Consider the following 21,336-nt stretch of genomic DNA (forward strand, 5'->3'; position numbering starts at 1 on the left):
ATTAAAACATCTGACACGCTCAAAATTCAAAATAATATCTTAAAATTAGCGTGAAAAGTGCGATTCACTTTAATCATGGTCAAATATCTCAAAATTAAGCACACGGACCTATACATTTTATTTCACCACATTATAGGCTATATGTTTATTTACAACTGTGGGAAGTTTCATTAAATTCTACATTGTAGAAAAATTTCTACTCGCGAAAATGTTATAAAGTTATGATTTTCCCATAGACTTCCATTATGAAAAATTGCGTGAGGTCTAATATTTTCAAATCAGTCTAGCAAAAAAAAGCACACGAACCTATCTTTTTTATTTGCTGAATTTTCTAGGTATATTCTGAAGTTTTGAAAAATCAGAGTTTAATCAAATTCTACATTGTAGAAAAAATTTCGATCCAAACGTGCATAACTACCTTAAGGTTTGCTGCATTAAACTTTCAGTTTCTACACGATATCTCAAAGCGCATCAAACACTAAACTTTCTAAACTACAATATAAAGTGGTATCTTTGTAATTGCCGGGTAATGAAATAAATACGCCTACCGCATTTCCATGCATAAATCTTAAGATGCTGTTATGCTATATCAATTTATCTGTTTATGTAAGAACTGTCATCTAGATATGTAGATAAGTAGGTGCTACAAAGGAGATGTAACCAACCATTTTTATTACGTCTTGGAATTATATTAATAAATTGTAACATTTATTCTTGAATTTTCATTCTTTATATCCTCAATGGCGCGACTCAAACTTTAAGATTACAAAACACAAATGTACATTAAGAATAAATGTTAAAACAAACGTTTGCATTAAATGTACAAATGCACTGTCTTTTAGAATAAATGTGCATGTGTACTTTTAGTTTAAATACTCAAACATATTTTAGATTAAATAAACAAATGTACTTTTAGATAAATATACAGACGCACTTTTAGATTAAATATACAACTACACATTGAACTAACATTCTACTGGTCCTATTTCCATATCTAAAGAAGAAAAAATTATTGGTTCAGGTGGAATTAAGGAAGGGAAGAAAGAACCGAATAACGTTACATACGTCGTGCTAATTTCCTAAGAAAGAATGTCTTCTAAAATATTCTACAAATAAGAAACATTTGTTTCGAACGGTTATATATTATAAGGGAAAGAGATTCCTTCTTAAATTTTTGTCAGTTTGAGCAGAATGGCTTATGAATAAGAGGAATGATCTTTTGTATATACGACGAATTGAGCATTGGTTTCTGACCTATGGTACTTACGAAGAATTTGAGCAGAGTGGCTAATGATGTCTAGAAGTGAAGATTCATCTTCAGGCCGGTGGCGCATATCAAGATTCTCCATTTTGTCTTCAAACCCTGTTACAGTAGCTGATGAACATGTACAAAAAAAACACGACCATTTCTCATAGGAAAATGGAAATTTCCAACAGAACAATTTCCTTTACTTTTATTTTAATGATTACTTAATCAGCAACGTACACTACTTTCATTATCCTTTAGAAAAGTATCTAACGGCGAACCCATGGCAGTTTCAATATCAAAGATTTTATAAAAAGTACGAAAATGCATAATTACCACTTGAAATATTTCATTTTAGCTTCACTGTTCAAACACTCGTGTAGTTAGTTTAGAATATATGATACCTCGTATGAATGATAGATGTGAAACTTTATTCTGTCAAGGCAAATTTAATTCAGTGTATACAGAGAAATACAGAAAAAATGTTACTAAACTTTTCAAAAGAAATAAGGAAACATTACTTTTAGTAATATTATCTTTTTATTTCAAATTTATACTTGCTCTTTATTAATGTTTAGAAATGACACGGGATTCGCATGAATTATTTATGAAGAAAACGTATACTGAGTAGGAACGCATGGCAGGAAGATTTATCTTTTACGGCTAGCCAGAGGAAATCATAATTTCCTTCTGTAATTGTATCAAATGATATAAAAGTCAACTTGTTCGAAATAATGACATTTCCCCGAGAACAATAGTAGAAATGGCATCTTAGAGGTATGATATGAGAGAATTGTGTGGATCAGACAAAGTTAAAATACCTGACATAATAGTAAACATATAATAGTGTGACTTGTCTCGGATGATGCTCTAACCCAAGCTAGAAGAAATCAGACTTTTTATGCAATTTGTTGCAGCTTGAAGCCAGAAGAATAAATTTATGTTTTTATCTGAATTGATAACGGCTTTCTTTTCTTCGTAATCCGGAGTCATTTTCGTTTAGAATTCTAACGTTTTTTTGAAGTGGACAGACCCTGTTTATGATCTAACAATTTTTTTTTATTTTGTGACGATCTAAATATTAATTTTAGTTTAATGACTTGATAAAAATGACGTAAGGAATTCAATCATTTCATATTCGCTTAGTTTTCTCCTCCATTTCGGTTATTTCTGAGTTTTTCCCTAAAACATACTTGGAGTTTGTACAATATTGTATTGTTTTGCGGGCAAAAACAGGTTGATGATAACAATTTAAATATTGAAGAAATATTGAAACTTCTATAACGGCTCCTTTTTGATACTGTGTAATAGTATTTGCATTAACTGTTTCAAACTGGACGGTTCCTTGTTAAGAAGACTGTTCAATAATCTGTACATAAACCCAGTCTGAAATGATAAAAAACGCCGATAATTCAAATACAGCGGCAAGAAAGCATATTAATCCAATAAAATTATATTCTTGGCTTGCTTTTCTATGTAGATCATGCTAGAAATAACTGGCGAGACACTGGATTATAAGTTTATTACTAGTTAAATGGAAAACTGCGTAAATATTCTGATCTTGAGTGAGTCTTGCAAACCATGGTGTGAGATTGTTTGGTTAAACAAAGAGCATCATGTAAAAATGGGTCTGTAAAAATCGGTTGAACTAAAAGCTAAAAGCTAAAATAAAACTTGACTTGCATTTTATGATCATGTCCTGGTGTACTTAAAATGAATTCAGTCACTTCGTCAGTTCAAGAGCAGCTGAACCGAGTAAAAAGGACTAAAAGCTCCACCAAAAATAAACGAGAAAAAAGGGGTAAAAAATCAAAAATCATGGATTGAATTTGAAATCGAAGAGTAGGCCGATTTTATTATCATTTACCAGTGTACTAAATGCAACCCAATCATCCGTTTACGGGTTATCGAACGGACAACCGAATTTTAAGTCGAAAAGGGGATGTAAATCCACCAAAAAAAAGGTGAATTGTAAGAAAAGTCATGATCCAGTCTACCAAAATGAATTCAACCCATTCATTCGTTCAAAATTTTTAGAATGAACACTGACATTTTTTTCTGAATTTTAAATGAAAAGGTCCATCACTCTGGCAAATATTAGTGGAGTGTAACAAAACTCGACCGGACTTGGAACTTACGCTTATTTACCCGTATACCAAAGATAAACTCAACCCACCTTCCTTTCAGGAGTTATCAAGATGCACAGACGGCCGGAGACCCCAACATTGTGATTCCCGTATACCCCTACTAAATATCGTTTACTAAGGTAGAACAAACTAAAAACGTAAAAACGTTTCTTTCTATCTTATCAGTTATCACGGAAATCGAGCTTCTTTGTTGATGTTGAGTTCCAGTTATCAAAGAGGTGAAATCTATATTTGATGTGGAAGTCACACACAGATAACCTGTTTCTAGAGTAATTTGTTCATGCAAATAAAACATTAACTTCAGTTTGTCTTGAAAGCTTTTAACATCGATTACAGGACATCGTTCAGTAGTTTATCATTTATTAATATTGAGTTAGTTAGTGGGCTTAAGAATGCGTCAATCTTTTTTAGATTTAGTTTTACCTACATGAGTCTTACTGTTGCAGATTTAGAGGAATGGTGGCATATAATTTTTTTAAAATTTACACATAAGACACCGTTGAGGTCAGGCACAGGACAGGAAGGCAGTTGGGTACTGATCACAAGCGCAAAGACTCTCAAGAAAAATGCCAAGTGCGAAAGGTCACGTCATGATAAAGACTCAAGCAAGGTTTCATGAATTTACATTAAATACTTTTTGAGCTAGGCACATAATAAGGTAAAAATGTCCATTTTTTAACTATTTTAGGGGTCATAACTTTAAAAATAGGGGGTGGAGCCGGCCAAAAGTTTATATCATGATAAAGACCTGTGCAAGTTTTCAACCATTTATATTAAATACTTTTTGAGCTAGGAGTGTCGAAATGTGAAAATGTGCATTTTTGACTATTTCAGGGGTCATAACTCTGACAATAGGGGACGGAGCCAGACAAAAAATAGGAGGTGCACAGGTTCATATCATGACAAGGACTCGTACAAGGTTTAATCAATTTATATGAAATACTTTTTGAGCTAGGCGCGTCACAATGTGAAAATGTGCATTTTTGCCTATTTCAGGGGCCATAACTCTGGAAATAGGGGGCGGACCGAGATGAAAAATAGAAGGTGCGCAAGTTCATATCATGATTAAGACTCAAGCAAGGTTTAATAAATTTATATGAAATACTTTTTGAGCTAGGCGCATCACAATGTGAAAATGTGCAATTTTTGACTATTTCAGGGGCCATAACTCTGAAAACAGGGGATTGACCCAAATGAAAAATAGAAGGGGCGCAAGTTCATATCATGATTAAGACTCATGCAAGGTTTCATGAATCTATATCAAATACTTTTTGAGCTAGGCGTGTCACAAGGTGAAAATGTGCATTTTTGACTGTTTCAGGGGCCATAACTCTAAAAATAGGGGGCGAAGCCAGACGAAAATTTTTTTTTTTGAGCTAGGAACGTCACGAACTTCGGACGGACGGAAGGACGGGCACACGGACGGACAGACGCACGGACAAGACCAAATCTATATGTCCCCCACCACTCATGGGGGCACAAAAACGATTAATTTTCTAAGGTTCGTTTTACTCCAGGCTTGATACTTGATAATATTACTGCGACATTAAGATTGATTGGCAAAAGACAAAGAGAAGGAAAATAATAAATCGGCTTTGTGTAGTAGTTTTTTGAAACTACGTGGTATTTTCTCGCATCAAAAAGAAAAAAAATGTTATCGATGCGTCGGTGCATTCACGCTTTCACAAAAAATATGTGTAAGAAAAATAATCCTTCTGAAGGTAAGACACATTTAGATATGCAAGCCTGATTACGACTGATATTGTTCATTCTTTATTGCAATCATGAAGGAAAAAGGAAAACCTATATGATAAGAGAAACAATCTGTATTTTAACTTGAGTGCTGAAACATAACGAAGTCGTTTTCGATCTGGCTTAAACATATAACAATCTTCTAAACTCATGCCCAACAGGTGGGAATAATGCTCAACCATTGTGCGATTACGTACACCTCTTATGGGATTATGCTCATCCGCTGGGGGATTATGCTCGACTGTTGGGGGAACATAAAAATCACGTTTTTAAACAGCCAATTATCTCAAAGAAACCATATCATATGTAGATCTGAATAAGACAACAGGACTATCATATATACTTTTATTCAACATGTTAAGTATTTCACATTCGCCACTTCCAATGTACTGCTATGTACGGTAATTCAGTCTCTACCAGGCCTACAGTTACCAAACTTCGTGTCTTCTCAATATATCTTGAAAGGTTCCTTAACAAGTTGTTTAAATTTGGCAGTATATCCAAACTCTTGACTAACACCCATGCAAAACCAATGATAAATGACAACGCATTGAAAAATATAGCCCTGCTTTAAAACCGATTAAATATCATTTATTTCTTTCAGCGCGTAAAATCCTAGGATTACTGAGGCTGTAAACTGGATTGGTGGAAGAGATAAAGAGAACTAGATAGAATTAAATGGTTTGGCTTTCTGCAGTAACTGTGTATAGCTGCATGATATTTTCTCGTATCAAAAGCGAAAATAATTATAATGGCAGAGCAGGTGGTAGTTTCACCCTTTTTACACAAAAGAACAGTGTAGCTTCTTAAGGTAAGACACATTAAGATAAAGAAGATTGACTGTTAATGATAATGTTCATTATTTATGGAAAAAATGAATAAATACCTATGTTGTTTCAAGTGAAATAATCTGATAGCGTTTAGCAAGTCAAGGAGAATTGCTGTACATGAACTCCGAGAACATCTTTTTTTTGGAAAATATATCTAAGAAAGTACCATTAATATGAAACAATATTATAAAATATGATTTTATTATTCACAATATCAAATATCAGGCCAAGTATTATTTCAACCGTTATGTGAAGTGATACAATATATACATTATTATTAGAGATTTTGTCACGTTGACGTTAGTGTCTTAACGGTTATACTGTACAACCTTATTTCTGATGAAGATATAAACGTTTAAACTAATGAAAGGGTTTACTGCCTTCCTTATTTCTGGTTTATATCTTCAGTCAATTACATATTACCACACCTATTCATAAATCTCATTTATGATCATAATTTTTGACGTTAACCAGTGACGTACTAACAGTTGTTTTGTTGCATAATGGCACACAGTTTCAGTCCTTTTTGTTTGATAGGATAATAAATCGGGTCTTGTTATTATAATAATATATAAATAAATTGATTCTAATTATAAATAATTGAGTCAAATGTATGCATGTTACTTACAACACGCTTTAGCATTCATACGTGTTTTTCTGGATATAGCATTACATTACTGTCCTTAATTATTCGCCGTTTTCTATACTTCATTGTCCAATGCTGATGAAAAGTAACACTCAGTTTTAATACTGTTTTTATCCATATTTCGCCCATAATTGAAATACGATAAAAAAAAACATGTTGCTGCAATAGGTAAGAAGTTGCTAAGGTATCGGTGCTAAATCAAGTCAATGTATCCCGATATTTTTTCTCATTAAATACATTAATTTTGTGTCTAATTGCGCATGACTGTAAAACTAGATAATATCACTAATGTTTCAAATAGCCATTTTGTATTCTAATGTCAATATGACATGAACTTTTTATCGAATGGTTCGTTTTGTTTATTTGTATATTCGCCCTAGCTCAAACATTTCAGCGTCACAAGATATTTTTATACTATTAGGACCTCTGTAATGAAAAGAACCACGTATTGAAACTTGCCAGGATTCATGCCAGAAATCTGTCAAGCTATAATTTCATACGCTATCAACTTTTACTTTAACATATTTTTAACCATTTAATCGTAAATAAAACAGTTTCATAAAGGATTATACATAGACATTTCAGATGGCTGGCACCACCTGCAATACTTTGCGCAGCATTGAACAACTTCAAATGGCTTACACCATCTGCAATATTTTGCCCACAATTGATACAGGTACTCTTCACATAGAATATAAGGTCGATATAGAATCGTTATTTTTGAATATCTTTTGTGAATTTAAACTTTCTCCAGTATATTTCTATGACTTTTGTTTTTATAATCCAATTACATTTATTACTATAAGAAAAAGTTGATCTTGGCAACGTGCTACGAGACTGTACTTTCACATAAATTACAGATAATAATTTAGCCGAATTAATAAGGTGGTTCCAGACTTTATCTCAATGTGGCATTAGTCCCTTTTCATATGGATAAACTCGAAACTCTTTCCAGGCGTCCAATACCATGTGTAAATAGCATCCGTCGCAGATTTCTGTCACTAGTAAAACCAACATTGTTTTGATAAGTTACATTGTCCGTATCATTTATGACGTTGCGTACGTTGTTGGCGAACATCGGAAATTTTTCAGTTTCGTTCACTTCAATGTTTCATGAAATTCGTTTTAGTAATACGGTTGTTTTTCTTCTTATATCACAAGAAAGACAAAACAATCTCCCTGTTAGTAAATATGATCGCATTTACGATTAACAATTAGTAAAAATTTAATTCGACATAGAATCATAGAAAACAACACTAAAACGTCATGTAAGATGTAACAGAATTCACCAATGTGAATTATCTAACGGCTTGGTAAATTCATAAAATTATTTTTTTCCGTCAAATAAGAAGACTCGGTGACGTGACGTTAACTATATTTGACGTCATTGCAGTCATTTGCTGTTCAATACTTCCTGTAACAAACAGGAAGCAAAAGACAGATCCAACTTAAAACGTAAGATTTAATGTCTTCCCTCGACAGGATTTGTTAAAATTTCTGTATTTTCTTTAACTATTGTATGCTTTCTGTGATATTTATTTTGACAAAAAGTACATAAATTCCACTTTTGAAGTAGTAAGTTTTTGTCGTATATTGACTTTGATAATGGCGTTTAATATATGTATACTTTTATATAGCCGCGATGTCACACGTGTCAAAAATGCAAAAAATAAAATTACGAAGTTGTTACGTGCCAAAATATTTAAAGAAATATGTATTTGTTTACAAAACAGCGACTACAGTCTGAAAGTACATACAATTGTCTGCAAATTGATATGCAAATTGATATGCATAAGTCTTACGTTGAATATGAATTACATTTAACACATGAAAATTGCAAAATCTAGCCGAGATGTCACAGCCGTGAAATTAATGTAACGTCGACGTTACGTTTGAAAACTAAATAATGTATACGTATTATAATTGTATCTGAACACCGCAATGTAATTCACTGTCTGATAAATAATTATATTGAATAAATATTATAATATTATAGTACATCTATATCAAAAATTTCCTTAAATATCGAAACGACATGATTTATGAAAACTGTAGTCCAACCACCCCAAATAATCCTTTTAACGTCTAAACGGCTAAAAACGACGATAACGTCAGTTACGCTAATGTACGCCAACAATGAGCGTAACGTCTTATATAAGTCAATTCGAGATGAGATCTCAACATTTTCTTGCTTCACAAAATTGGACATACAAGGATTATAAACCTTTTTCTAATCGTCCATCACATTTTAATTTAAATGTTTGATTACAGCTTCAGTGATTTAAGTATGGCAATTCATGTGATGTCTGGGTAACATTTTTGGATTAATTGGTCAATGTAAGTTAAACACCATGAATTGAATATATGGCGAAGTTAGTAGCCTCGGTAAATAAAATTAGTTAGTAGCGTCGGTGAATAAAATCTACCTCTTTTACCTTTATCTCTGATATGGGCCATAGAATGTGCAAATTGTTCAATGGCCCTTGTATGCAAATGTAGGTTAAAGCTACTCGCCTACAGTTTGGGTGAAATTTTTCAACATGTTAATGTCCTCCAGGTTTGGCATAGAATGCATATATGTCACTGATAAATGATAAAGTGGGTAAACATAAAAATGTGGGTAAAAATAAAAGTTAGAAATTAGTTAAAATGCAAGAAGAATGTGATTCTCTGCATTATTTCCAAAGCGTTGCAACGGTTTACTACCTTCTGCAAAATATTATTTGTTATTTATAACAATATGTTGCAAAACTAACAATATATTGCAAAACTCGTATGTCAATAAGTTTTTACCACTAGTCACTTTCAGAGTACTTACTTTTATGGATTTTGAGAGAAATTATTTTTCGCCTAATATGTATGGGTTAGTCCATTTAAAGGCAAAGTTAAGCAGTTTAAAAAGTACTTGTGTACTTCTAGAAGTTTTGTCATTCACCTATGTGGTTTATGAATTAATTATGAGACGCATTTGTATTAGTTCGATAACAGCATTCCGAACTTGTCTTCCAGAAAGTATTATTAGATTTACTTCAACTAAAGCAGCTGTAAAGTCACAATCAATCTTTAATTAATTAACGCCATTTCCTGTGTGTTTCGCCCATAGATAAAACAAGGTAAAAGCATCTGAGGTATTTGAATTGTTTATCACCGATTAAGCTTGTTATCAAAGAGGCTAGAAGTTACCAAGGTGTATTTTTAACACTTAAAACTGATATTCCTCGGAAATTCTTTTCCAGATATATACCTAACTAGAAATGAAGAAATGAAAAATGTTCTTTTGTTTCAAATTACATCAAGTCGTACTCATACATCCATGCGAAATGAAAAGCTTATGCTGCATTGGTTAACTGACGTGTGTAAGGGAGACAAAAACATTATTTGATATTAACAAAGTTCCTCAAAAGATGTTGGAAATATAATGAATTCATGTTCAGTCTGGTTTAACCAAGAAACAATCTTCCACTGAGACCAGACCAGACAAAAATAACAACAGAACAATCAGTGTGTACATACTATACCCTGTCTGTGAATGATACAGACGTGTGATCAAGAACGATCAAGTTCTCCATTGGCACTAAAATATTGTTGGTTATAACTTAGTATGGAAAATAAGCGTATAAAGGAATAAAAGTTTGAAAACAATGACAAGATACAAAAATCAAAAGACATATACATGTATGTACATCATACAACGAGTTCCGCCAGGAATATATTAAGCGTTATATTACGTTAAGAGACCAAATACTAGTATATTTAAAGTTGAAAATTTAATTTTTTAAGTAGCCTAAACAAATCTGAATTGTATTTTTAAGGCTAATGGATAATGAAGCTCTAAATGTACGTAGCCTTTTGCCCAGTATCACTGAATGATAAATTATCACCAATACTTTAGTAGATATTGTGAAATTGTTAAAAGAATACTTTGGATTATTAATATTCACCTAAAAGATTCGCAAGTTCATCAACATAATTTTGTTAAGTAAATAATTTTGTTAAGTAAATTAATATTTTCTAAACATACACGTATTTTTATGATATGTGTCTCTTTTATATTGTTTGTAAACTTGATGATATCAAACCCTAGAAACTATATAGTTTATGTCTAATAAAGTCTGCTCTGTGATTTTCTGTTCAACACTGTTCATAAAGTTGTTTGAATAGTTTCATACTTTTTTCTGAAGATTCCAAAGGAAAGAAACTATTAGATGAAAATGATCTATAATTATCGATAAATATGTTTATTCTTTTTGCAGTAATAAAAACTTCGTTTGTAAAATAATCTAGTGGTTCTAAACAAGTCATAGAAATTTTAAGCCCATGGTACTTTTTCTTAGATAGAATTGTCAACATCAAATCAGACCAAGCTTTTCTCAATTATTCTTTTTTTTTGTTCAGACTTGAAGGTAAACAGATGCATTTAGCGTCACGGGAATTAAATTATAGCAATGTCGAAAACTAGGGTGAGTTTAAGAGCGGAAGAAACAAATGGTTTCGCAAAAATATGTTTACAGTTAAGATTAATAAACTTCAGTAACCAGTGACACATATCTGACATGTTCAGTGCTAGAGCCCAATCATTTGGGTATAGAGTGGCATTTAACAATACAATTCAAAACCCTTGTTAAAATCATACATACGATATTTATCTCTAGGATTATTTCGTTAAAAAATTATGAACTAGGAAGCTTAACTGACATAAAATTGAGCCATGTTAGAGCACGAGGTAATTCAAAAGTAAACGCAGCTCATTTATTTAGGTAATCTGATGAAAAGCATATTTTGATTTTTACAAAAGAATTGATTCAGTGTTGTTATATTTTCTGGTCCTTTGGAATCATGGAGTCCATTCAACATATGCGTAATAGAGGTCCGCTTAAGCTGGTGCTAAGGGGCGTGAGAGGTGTTGCACATTTCATTACCTCTCATGAATAGATTCAATCAAAACGAGTCCGCTTTTATTCTTCTTGGCTGCATTCTTTGCTTCCGATGGATCTTTTTATAGATTTTATTATGCACACAGCTACGACGATGAATAAGAGTACACACTGTCAAATGATACCAAAATTATGTGTGCTTACCAGGAATCAATATATGATATATTTCAATAGCACTGTTACCACAGAACTTGCCAATTTGAGGATCGGACACCTTAAAGGCCTATTTTCCTTATTCATATATACCACTAATAAATTATCATGTTTCACATGATATGGTTTATAATATTTCACATGATATGGTTTATACGGAACGTATCAAAGAATCTATATGTACAAGATTTGTCTTTCAGTTTGTCTGAACTACTTAATAGAACCGGGTTATGAATATTAAGAAAAGACGTTTAAATAATGCGCAAGAAACAGATTAGTAATTTTCTACGTGTGTCACACAAATTTTTGTTTCCATCAGTTTTTATTTTAAAAAATACCAGATATATTTAACACAGATTATTTATAGGAATATAACAAAAGGTTACACCTACGCGTAGAATACATATCTTTCTTATTATATTGAGTGAGTATTGTTGGAATTTATGGTCTGAATTTTGTTTTCGTTAATAAGCTTAAATGTTGTGAATCATTGATTGATAGTTTTTGCGAAAGCACAAAAACTACACATAGTTTGAAGATACATTGTGAACAACCTACGTCTTTTGAAATCGTACGGTCATGTTACATATAACAGCATTACAGTCTTCTGTTTTCCCGTTACCAATTTTCTTACGAAGCAGGTGAAAAGTAAGAACTAAATTTAATTAGCACTGTTTCCTGAATGTTTTGCACATTATTAAAATACGGTAAAGCATATGATGCTGATAAAATTTATAGGTGTGAAGTTGCTAGAATGTCTTTTCAAAGTCTAATAAGCTATCGATGTTAAGTCTTTTCCTCCCACAAGAATAATGTTCTATTTTTTACCAAGTATTTTTACTGAAAAAAATAAACCTGAAATATTGTTACTCTTGTTTTAAAAAAATGTATTTTTTTGCAATAGAGTGTCACTATATAAGTTCAAAGCTAAATGTGTGTTTGAAATAATATATATGATAGCCATTAATTTGTCGACCTTTTGAGAAAAATGCATGAGTTTTAGACTGCATAGGACTTCAGAAATAACGAAATCAGTTTACTCTAGCTTCAAAAAGTAGCAGGAAGTATCAAAGAACAAAACCACCACAAAAATCCGTTCTTTGACCCAGTTCTCTTGTATTATTTCAGAAGTTAGTTTGCAAGGGTTCGTCTAACTTACCAAAAATGTCATCAACATCCATTCCGCAGAATCTGTCTCAGTCTTACAAACTCATATATGTCGCAAGTAATACAAGCATTGTGTTGATCAGGTACCTATATATTGCCACTTGTCGCAGAATTGCAGTATTTTCATATAAAACGATTTAATGACAAATTGTCTGTTCTTTCCTTGTGTTCACCAAATTGCATGAAAATGTTATATTCAGCTTTAATTATCATAGCATGACAAAAATGTGTGCGATGTGCGAGTTATATTCAGAAAACCTATCTATAGACTGATTTGTACACACAAAAATTCATCATGTCTAGAAGATTTTTATATGGAACAACGATGACTTTAGTAGCCTTAAATAACAAGTTCAACACCGAGCAATGTATTGGCCCAGGTATGTGCAAATATAAAATGTCTCGATTTTTCTATTTCAGATACAGCGAAGCTGGGCCATTTCAACGGCATGTATGGATTTGATTATGTATGCATTTTGATATCCTGCAATTAAAAAAAAAATACATTTGGGTTTAATCTTACCAAAAGTTGCAGAAACTATGTTGAACACAGTGCGCTTACTTGATTAGCATAAGGTGTTCATTGTTGGGACGAAAACACTGCTAGTAACTTCTAAGTGAACACCAAATTTATTTCATATTATCAGTTACTAGTAAGTATCAAATTGATATTGTAGTGTTCCTAACTGCCTTGAAATTTTTATATCATATTTTTTCACCAAGCCGATGGAAAGGAAGCAAACACAAATAAGCATAATACACTTACACATATACACCCTACCTCACCTTAATATCTTGGCAGTATCTGTCAGATATTTAGATTTGTAAATACTATACAAAGTCGAATGATCCTATGAAAATACTTTATTTATTTTACTGCCTCTACACAACTTTAAAATGTCACAAAATATACATAAATGTCTAGACTGCATAAAAAGCATAGTTACTTACAAAATAATGAAAACAAATATAAACATGTTCTGATATTTGAGCCTAACAGTACATTTATGAAAATGGTCTTATTAATAATAAAATAAAATAAGTGTTGTCTATACGTTTTGGTTGAAACAGTTAATCTGTAATTAATGACATAACTATGTTAAGATATGTGAGAAATTTAATAAAAGTGCTGTCAGACTGATATTGCAAAATAAATTTAGGAAGATGTTACAAGTTTCGATTAGGTATATATTGAAACAAGTTAAGGCATATAGGCCCTTGAACGTATCACCGAATTCTAGAAAGAAGTGATTTTCAACGTGCTTTCAACCATGATAAAAATGTCAAGAATATTCTAAATGTCACTCACGGTAAGAATTTGAATTTTAAAGGTAAATACTCGCATTTATTGATACCTGACACAGTGATAACTTTTTTGACAATTTTAAAATTTGTTTTTCTATTTGTTTATTTCCAGAGACAAACAGGCAGGTGTTGTTTGTAGAACAAATCGGAAAATCCAGACAATCGTCATTGTGTTGCTGATATAAACGTCGTCTAATAATCATATGTAAAGCTCCGTTTTATTAAGCTACAATGTACTTTCAATAAGTACATGTTTTCTTTAAGGTATAAAGATTAAAAGTCTCTTCAAAGACTACTAGGTCGTGAAAAAAATATTTCATATTCAGTTTTAAAAGTCATTTTCTGAGCTACAGGTTTAAAGCAACTCACTTAAGCATTTATTGGTATAAAATATTTAGAAAAAAAAGATAAATGAGCCGCGCCATGAGAAAACCAACATAGAGCATTTGCGACCAGCATGGATCCAGACCAGCCTGCGCATCCGCGCAGTCTGGTCAGGATCCATGTTGTTCGCTAACTGTGTGTCTAATTGCAGTAGGCTTTGATAACGAACAGCATAGATCCTGACCAGACTGCGCGGATGAGCAGGCTGGTCTGGATCCATGCTGGTCGCAAACGCACTATGTTGGTTTTCTCATGGCGCGGCTCAAATATGTATGTTTTTCCCGGGCTGAACGGGTGTCTTCAATAAGTATTGAAACATTTTGTAAGTAAACTGTAAGGCAATAAAATAACATGTTCATGTGGTGCTTGGACCCATGTTAGTGTAAAAACAAATTGTTGGACAATCTTCTACTGTTAACAATAAAAAACATATCCAAGGAATATGAAGGACGAAAGCCAGTCTCTTGTTTATGTGACTATCATCTTGTTAGATTGAATCACTAAACGCACAGTTGTTGAAACAAAAAAAAGCTAAATGTTTAGGATAAATAGCATTATGAATACGTTTTACAAAATACAAAATGTAAATGTATTAATGGACGACTTTAATGTTTTTTGTTGAAGTTATTTCTTTAAATGTCTGCACTGCATTTTTAACAAGCAAATTGCCATTATACTCAATATTATAATGAATATTAACTCAGCTTTGCCGAACTTAACGGTTTCTAATGTTGTTATGACTTGAGGTCTAACCGATTTGCACTTTTTATGTTTTAGTATCGTAATGTCTTATATCATAATGTGTAATGTAATATGCAATAAAATTGTGTCTCATTATTTTAGCAATTTTACTGTTTAAGATTTCTTAATAAATATATGAAAATCATCAACGGGGTTCTGCAGTATTCTCCCTTTACTTACCATCAACAGTGATATAATATTAGTTTTTTGAATGTTTAGTTTATTTGCGCACGGCATTAAAGGGACAAAATATGGCATAATATATGTAAAGACTACTATATTCCAAAGGTCAAATATTGCCCCGAAGGACATCCTAGATCTTCTTTTGACAGTCTCCTTATGACCTAAACGATTTCGACTTTACAGAAAAATCACCATCATCATCAACATCAACAGCAGCAACAACAACAACAACAACAACAATCAATCAATCAATCAATCAATCAATCAATCAGTTGTGTGTATTTAAGATAGAACTTGATTTAGCTCTTATTTCAGTTAAGAAAGAGCGTACAGAGCACTGCTTTAAAAAATGCGGACAACCAAAGTGATAAATGTCTTTGGAGAAACCAAAAATATACTTCATCACTGATAAGGTTCATAATAACTGCCAAGATCTTAGGTTAAGTGGGTAATGATTGTTAGTGAATACAAGCACACGATAAAAAAGAAGAGATAAAAAATAACGATCGATATGAACAGAGGTTATGGAAGAAAGGGTGCTATGGAAATAAAGATAAACTTTGTAAGAAAAGTAGAGCGGCGTTGTCTATTTGTTCTATCTTAAATAGGATCACTTTGTTTTTATTTCCATATTTCCTGTGCTTTGTAAACATTTTTTTTTAATAAATTACGACGACAATATAAGGGTTTTAAAAACTAATTTTTTTTAAATACTTGAGATCGAATTCCGCTTAGTATGCCGTTGCTAGTGGGCGTGAGAGGTGTTGCACATTTCATTACTACTCATGAACAGACTCAGTCAAACCGAGTCTGCAGTTATTTTGCTTGGTTGCATCCTATGCTTCTAAAGCATCTTTTAGAGATTTTACCATTGTGTTACAGGAGATAACTCCTGAGGCTATTCAAATTTTGTATTATTATGTCCCTTTTTTCTCATAATGTTGGTAGACAATCAGTGCCTTAAAGATGGGTCTGAACATAATAGAATAACGAATGAAAATAAATAACAAAGGATTATCTAGTCGATTGCCAGACTATATCTTAGCGTGCAACTTTGTTAGGCCTGTAGTTCCTCTATCCGAAGATTAAATTAATCGGATGCAGCTATTTTCTGATGATATGTAATATTCAAACAAGGTACCATTGAGAACCTTTAATCAAAACCAATTAATCAACGACGTTATATTATTACATAAAGGTATTATTGGCGATTTTCTCGAATGAAGCCGGTAGTAAAGCTGAAATAAACATAATTCTATTTTTCGTATACAGAAACACCATAATTCAATGATTTTCAAAGCGACTATTCAGGTCTAGGAGACAGAGAATTTTAACAGATGCAATAATAATATTATAAATCGTTCAGACATTAATTGACCTTCGCGACCTTCTAGACTGTCTGTTTTCTTAATGCGTTATTATTCACTTATTGGCATCTGTTGTGGCATTTAAAACATGTTCGATATGCCACAATGTCTATAAATCCACCGGCTGGTGAGAAATGTAAATATTGTTTTTATCCTACCCCGAAAGTAAATCTTCACAATCATAAACATTGCTTCGCTCCTTTGGATGAAACCGCAATGTGTACAACATCGATTAACTAAATCTCCAGGATTCATCAAAGGAAGAGAAAAAATGATTTTTGCCTGAAGAAATACTTTTTTCATTTTGGGTTTCGATTGATATACTGCTTAATGCAAGTTCCAATAAAGTGTTTGATTTTTCTAAAAAAAATAGTTCTTTCTTTGTTGTGCACTTCTTGGTATTCGATTAATATCTTGTTTAAGATATTTTAAAATATCAGTCGATAACTGCCCGTTTTTCTGTGTTATAGATATTTTAAACTCTACTGTAACACGACCAGCAAATAACCTACATACATGTAGAGCAAAATCTATCTCGGGTTATTCTGCAATAAACCACTCGCGTGCAATGACGTCATCCGATCCAGGTACGTAGCACGGTCGAAAGAAGTAGTTACCATTTTTTCCAACGCGGTTGATACTAGTATGTTGTATTAGAATCGAAATAATATGTTCCCAATTGTGATTTACCTTTGAACAACCCGAATGAATTTTTCGTTCTATATAATTATACGAAACAATATATCATTCGGGCCTACGGCCTTCGTGATATATTCTTACGCATAAGAACTCAAAACTCGGGTTAACACCAGCACCGGAAGTCGCGCAACCATTTTTAAGCATATTCCCAGTGAGAATTGGATTGCGCGTTTACCACCCGTGGATTTATTCTTTTGGATTGTTAGAATAATTAGAGATAATTTCCATTACTTAAATTTTAGACACAAATCTTTCTGATTCCCTTTGATCTATACACTTTTAAAGTAATTCATCGACCATGTCGCGGGCTTGGTGGATCAACTATTAGTAAGTATATTTAATTTCTGTATGCAAGAAGGTTTTTGGTGCTTTGGGTGAGTGTTTTATGTTACGATGAACACTTTTGAGGAGTTATAGAAGTTAAATAGTCCTGAAAACGTAGTGTGATATTTGGTTAACAGTTAAAATAATACTATTCAATAACAATAAGATTGATGTATGCTGTGTCAGAACTGAAAACGTAGTATGATATTTGGTTAACAGTCAAAATAATATTTTATAATAAATGTCTTTTAAAGAAATTAAAAAAAAACGTAAATGACTGACGCTAATGAGCAGATGTAGATTACATCTTAATTGTACAGTGAAATGATCTTGCTGTTGAACAGTTGCATAGGAGTTAAACAGACAGAGAAATTGTTTGTTTCTTAGAAATTGAAATTAAACTTTTCAATTTACATGCACTGTTCAAACTTCATGTGGTATTAGTAGGTATATTTAATTTATGCATGCAAGATGGATTTTGGTGCTTTGGGGAGTATTTTGTGTTACAATGGACACTATTGAGATGATATATATTACATCTTAATTAAACAGTGAAATGATCGTGCTGTTGAATAATTGCATAGGAGTTAAACAGTCAGAGAGGTTGTTTGCTTCTTAGAAATTGAAATTAAACTTTTCAATTTACATGGGCTGTTCAAACTTCATCTCGTAAACCACTATTCAATTACAATAAACTTGGTGCATGCTGTGTCAGAACTAGAAACGTAGTCTTATATTTGGTTAACAGTCAAAATAATATTTTGTAAAAAGTCTTTTAAGGAGATTTCAAAAACTTTTGTGGCACTTGGTGTGTACATTATTGAAAAATATTATTTATGCTGGACACTAATTCTATGAGCAAACGCAATGTATTTCATAATATTTTAATACATAAATAGAAAATAAGTTTAAACAATATTTATTTAGTTTTTACATATATCAAAAACAATGTTATTATTATAGATGCCCCGCTCGAGACTTTAACAACATCTTTCAAAATTCTCAAGCATACACATTATGAAACGTCTTACACATCAGCCCAATTTTAAAACGGTAAAATGTACACATAACTGTCTAGAATTTGCAAACAATCGAATTTGATTGTAAGACAAGAAAAAGGTAACTTCTTTGTCTAAGTAACTTACTTGTCTTTGAATAAAAACAAAACATGCATCTGTGTTTCTGTGAACTTTTTGAAAATGGGTAAAGGTCGTAAATGAATAACATGATGTCTTTGCACTATTATTATATTCTTTCCAATATATGAGAAATTTCATACATGTACTATACGTATTATCAAAAACATAAGTAAGAATATCCAGGGGGCTTTAGAAATAATATATGATTAAGAAAAATTCAACTTAAAAAAAAACCTTCTAATATATCAGAAAAAAAGTTTAACATGTGATGTAAAAGAAATTGATAACAAAAACGAATAACAATAATAAATACGATTTATTTTGTACTATAAACAAGCCGTCGTGTTCATTTCTCTCTACAGTTCTATAAATAAGTATATCTATTAATTGAAGACTGCTTATCATACAATGTGAAAATATTTACCACAATCTTTAGGTTCAATTAATATCCTAAAAGGTTTCATTAATTTATTAGAATAACTAACAACAACTAAAATACTTCTTTTGAATAATTAATATAGATAACTGATAAATAGATTCTAAGGCTTGATACTGAGAAAGAAAAAGACATTATTTTGCTTGACGGGCTATTTACTAATGGAATTCTCACCTTAACAAGATGTCTTATCAACAAATTTATGTAACATTGTATTGATCTGTCATCGAATGGGGTTAACTTCAATTAATAATATTACATTTACATTAAACAAAACATTTTTCTAGTAACTTTTTTCTTTTGGGCTGTTGGTAATTATCATTTTCACTAGAAATTAGAATATTCCCATCTAGCTATGAGTGGATTTGATAGTATTATAAACCAGGTAGAGATAAGTCGCTAAACAAGTGCCTAAACGAACACGAACTCGCCGCCAAAAAGATATGTAAAATGTGTAACTTTGCAGTTTCTGACATAATACATTTCAAATGTTTAATGCGTTTAATTTATTATACATTTCTGACGTTTAATGTATTTTCTTGTCTACTTGTAGCAAAACTAAGCTGTAGTTAAAGCTGCATTGAAATGGGGCGTCATTTGTCTTCTCAAAGTGGTCCAGGCGTATAAGAAAGTATATCAACCATACAACCTGCTGAAGGACAGATAGGAACATACTTTGTAAACAATCTTGCCTGGTTCCATCCGTCTGGGCCAGCCGTGACAACTGGACAAATTAATTACTACAACAGAGATTGCAGTCAGGACCTTAGTACTAATATTACAATAACTCCTTTGGAGAAAAGAGACCTAGCTTTGAAGAGAAAGAAGCAACTATGTATGAAGATTATCTTTCATTTTAGAATATAGAAATGCACATGATTGTGCTTGGATGTATGGCTGAATTATGGAGAGTATCATATATGGGTTATATGGGAACAAATGGCCTGTCTTGTGTTAATATTGTTTGAGACATAAGCCGCCGATGATAATATCACTTTCAATCAGATCGAATATTAAATATTAAAAGAAAACTGTATAAGAAATTGACAACAGACAGAATGTCATTGGTTAATTTCGTATTTCTGTCGTATATATTTTATTTATATTTCCAGTTTCCTATTTGGAAAAAAAGATAATAAACTTGCGAATCGAAAGGCGGCTGGTGTACTGTTCCTTAATTAAATCTTCGCAATCGAGATAAAACTGTCATAGTGTATAATGCTAACTACAGGGAAAAGCACCAATAGTGTGTTCTGTCCTTATTTACTGGGAACAGAAAAACTTGAATTAGGAAAATGTATTTCGGCACAATAAGAGAAAATATATCACGCAGCCAAGAATAACATCATATATAAGACTAGTTGATCTCATTTATCTTATAATGCTTTACAGCGAGTTCAATATGTTTTGCGGTTGTAAGGTCATTTTGAAGTTCTGTAAAAGGAAACTGATAGGTATCAACAAAATGACAAGTTCCTTCAATATTAGATGGGAACCCTTGTGGAAGACATTCACGTGGTCTTGGCGTCAGCTTGAATCCCTCATACAGCAACCTTTAAATAAACAAAAAATTATAAAATCTAATGTATCAAATCAAATGTTTAAGGTACAGACTATATAATTATGAAGCAGAATCGTATATACCGAAAAGTGCACTTTTTCCTCTTTCAGTAATAGTAATTGCACGTAATTTAACAGTAATCGATAACAAATGCACTTGATCAGTGAAAATGATAACCTCCTTTTCTATTTTCAGTTGTTTTGTATGTATTTTGGCATAAAATAAACTGGCAGGTTTAGTTTCAATCAATATTGCTTATGAGATAACAGAAAGCATAAACATTTTTACAGACTACTTACCGAATACCCTATGCTAATTTGTC

At 32.1% G+C, this 21,336-nt stretch overlaps 1 protein-coding gene across 2 annotated transcripts in view; it reads right to left on the bottom strand.

Annotated features, from left to right (window-relative positions):
* Positions 1–18,748: 18,748 nt before the first annotated feature.
* Positions 18,749–21,336, bottom strand: part of LOC123557518 (guanylate cyclase soluble subunit alpha-1-like) — a 45,396-nt gene continuing 42,808 nt past the window's right edge. For both annotated transcript variants that reach the window (XM_045349022.2, XM_045349021.2), the window contains one exon: positions 18,749–21,006. In XM_045349022.2, the coding sequence (XP_045204957.2) occupies positions 20,811–21,006 (196 nt within the window). In that variant the 3' untranslated portion in view covers positions 18,749–20,810. The remainder of the gene's footprint in view (positions 21,007–21,336) is intronic.

Source organism: Mercenaria mercenaria, chromosome 5, assembly GCF_021730395.1.
Source record: "Mercenaria mercenaria strain notata chromosome 5, MADL_Memer_1, whole genome shotgun sequence".
In the NCBI taxonomy this organism is placed as follows: Eukaryota; Metazoa; Mollusca; class Bivalvia; order Venerida; family Veneridae; genus Mercenaria; species Mercenaria mercenaria.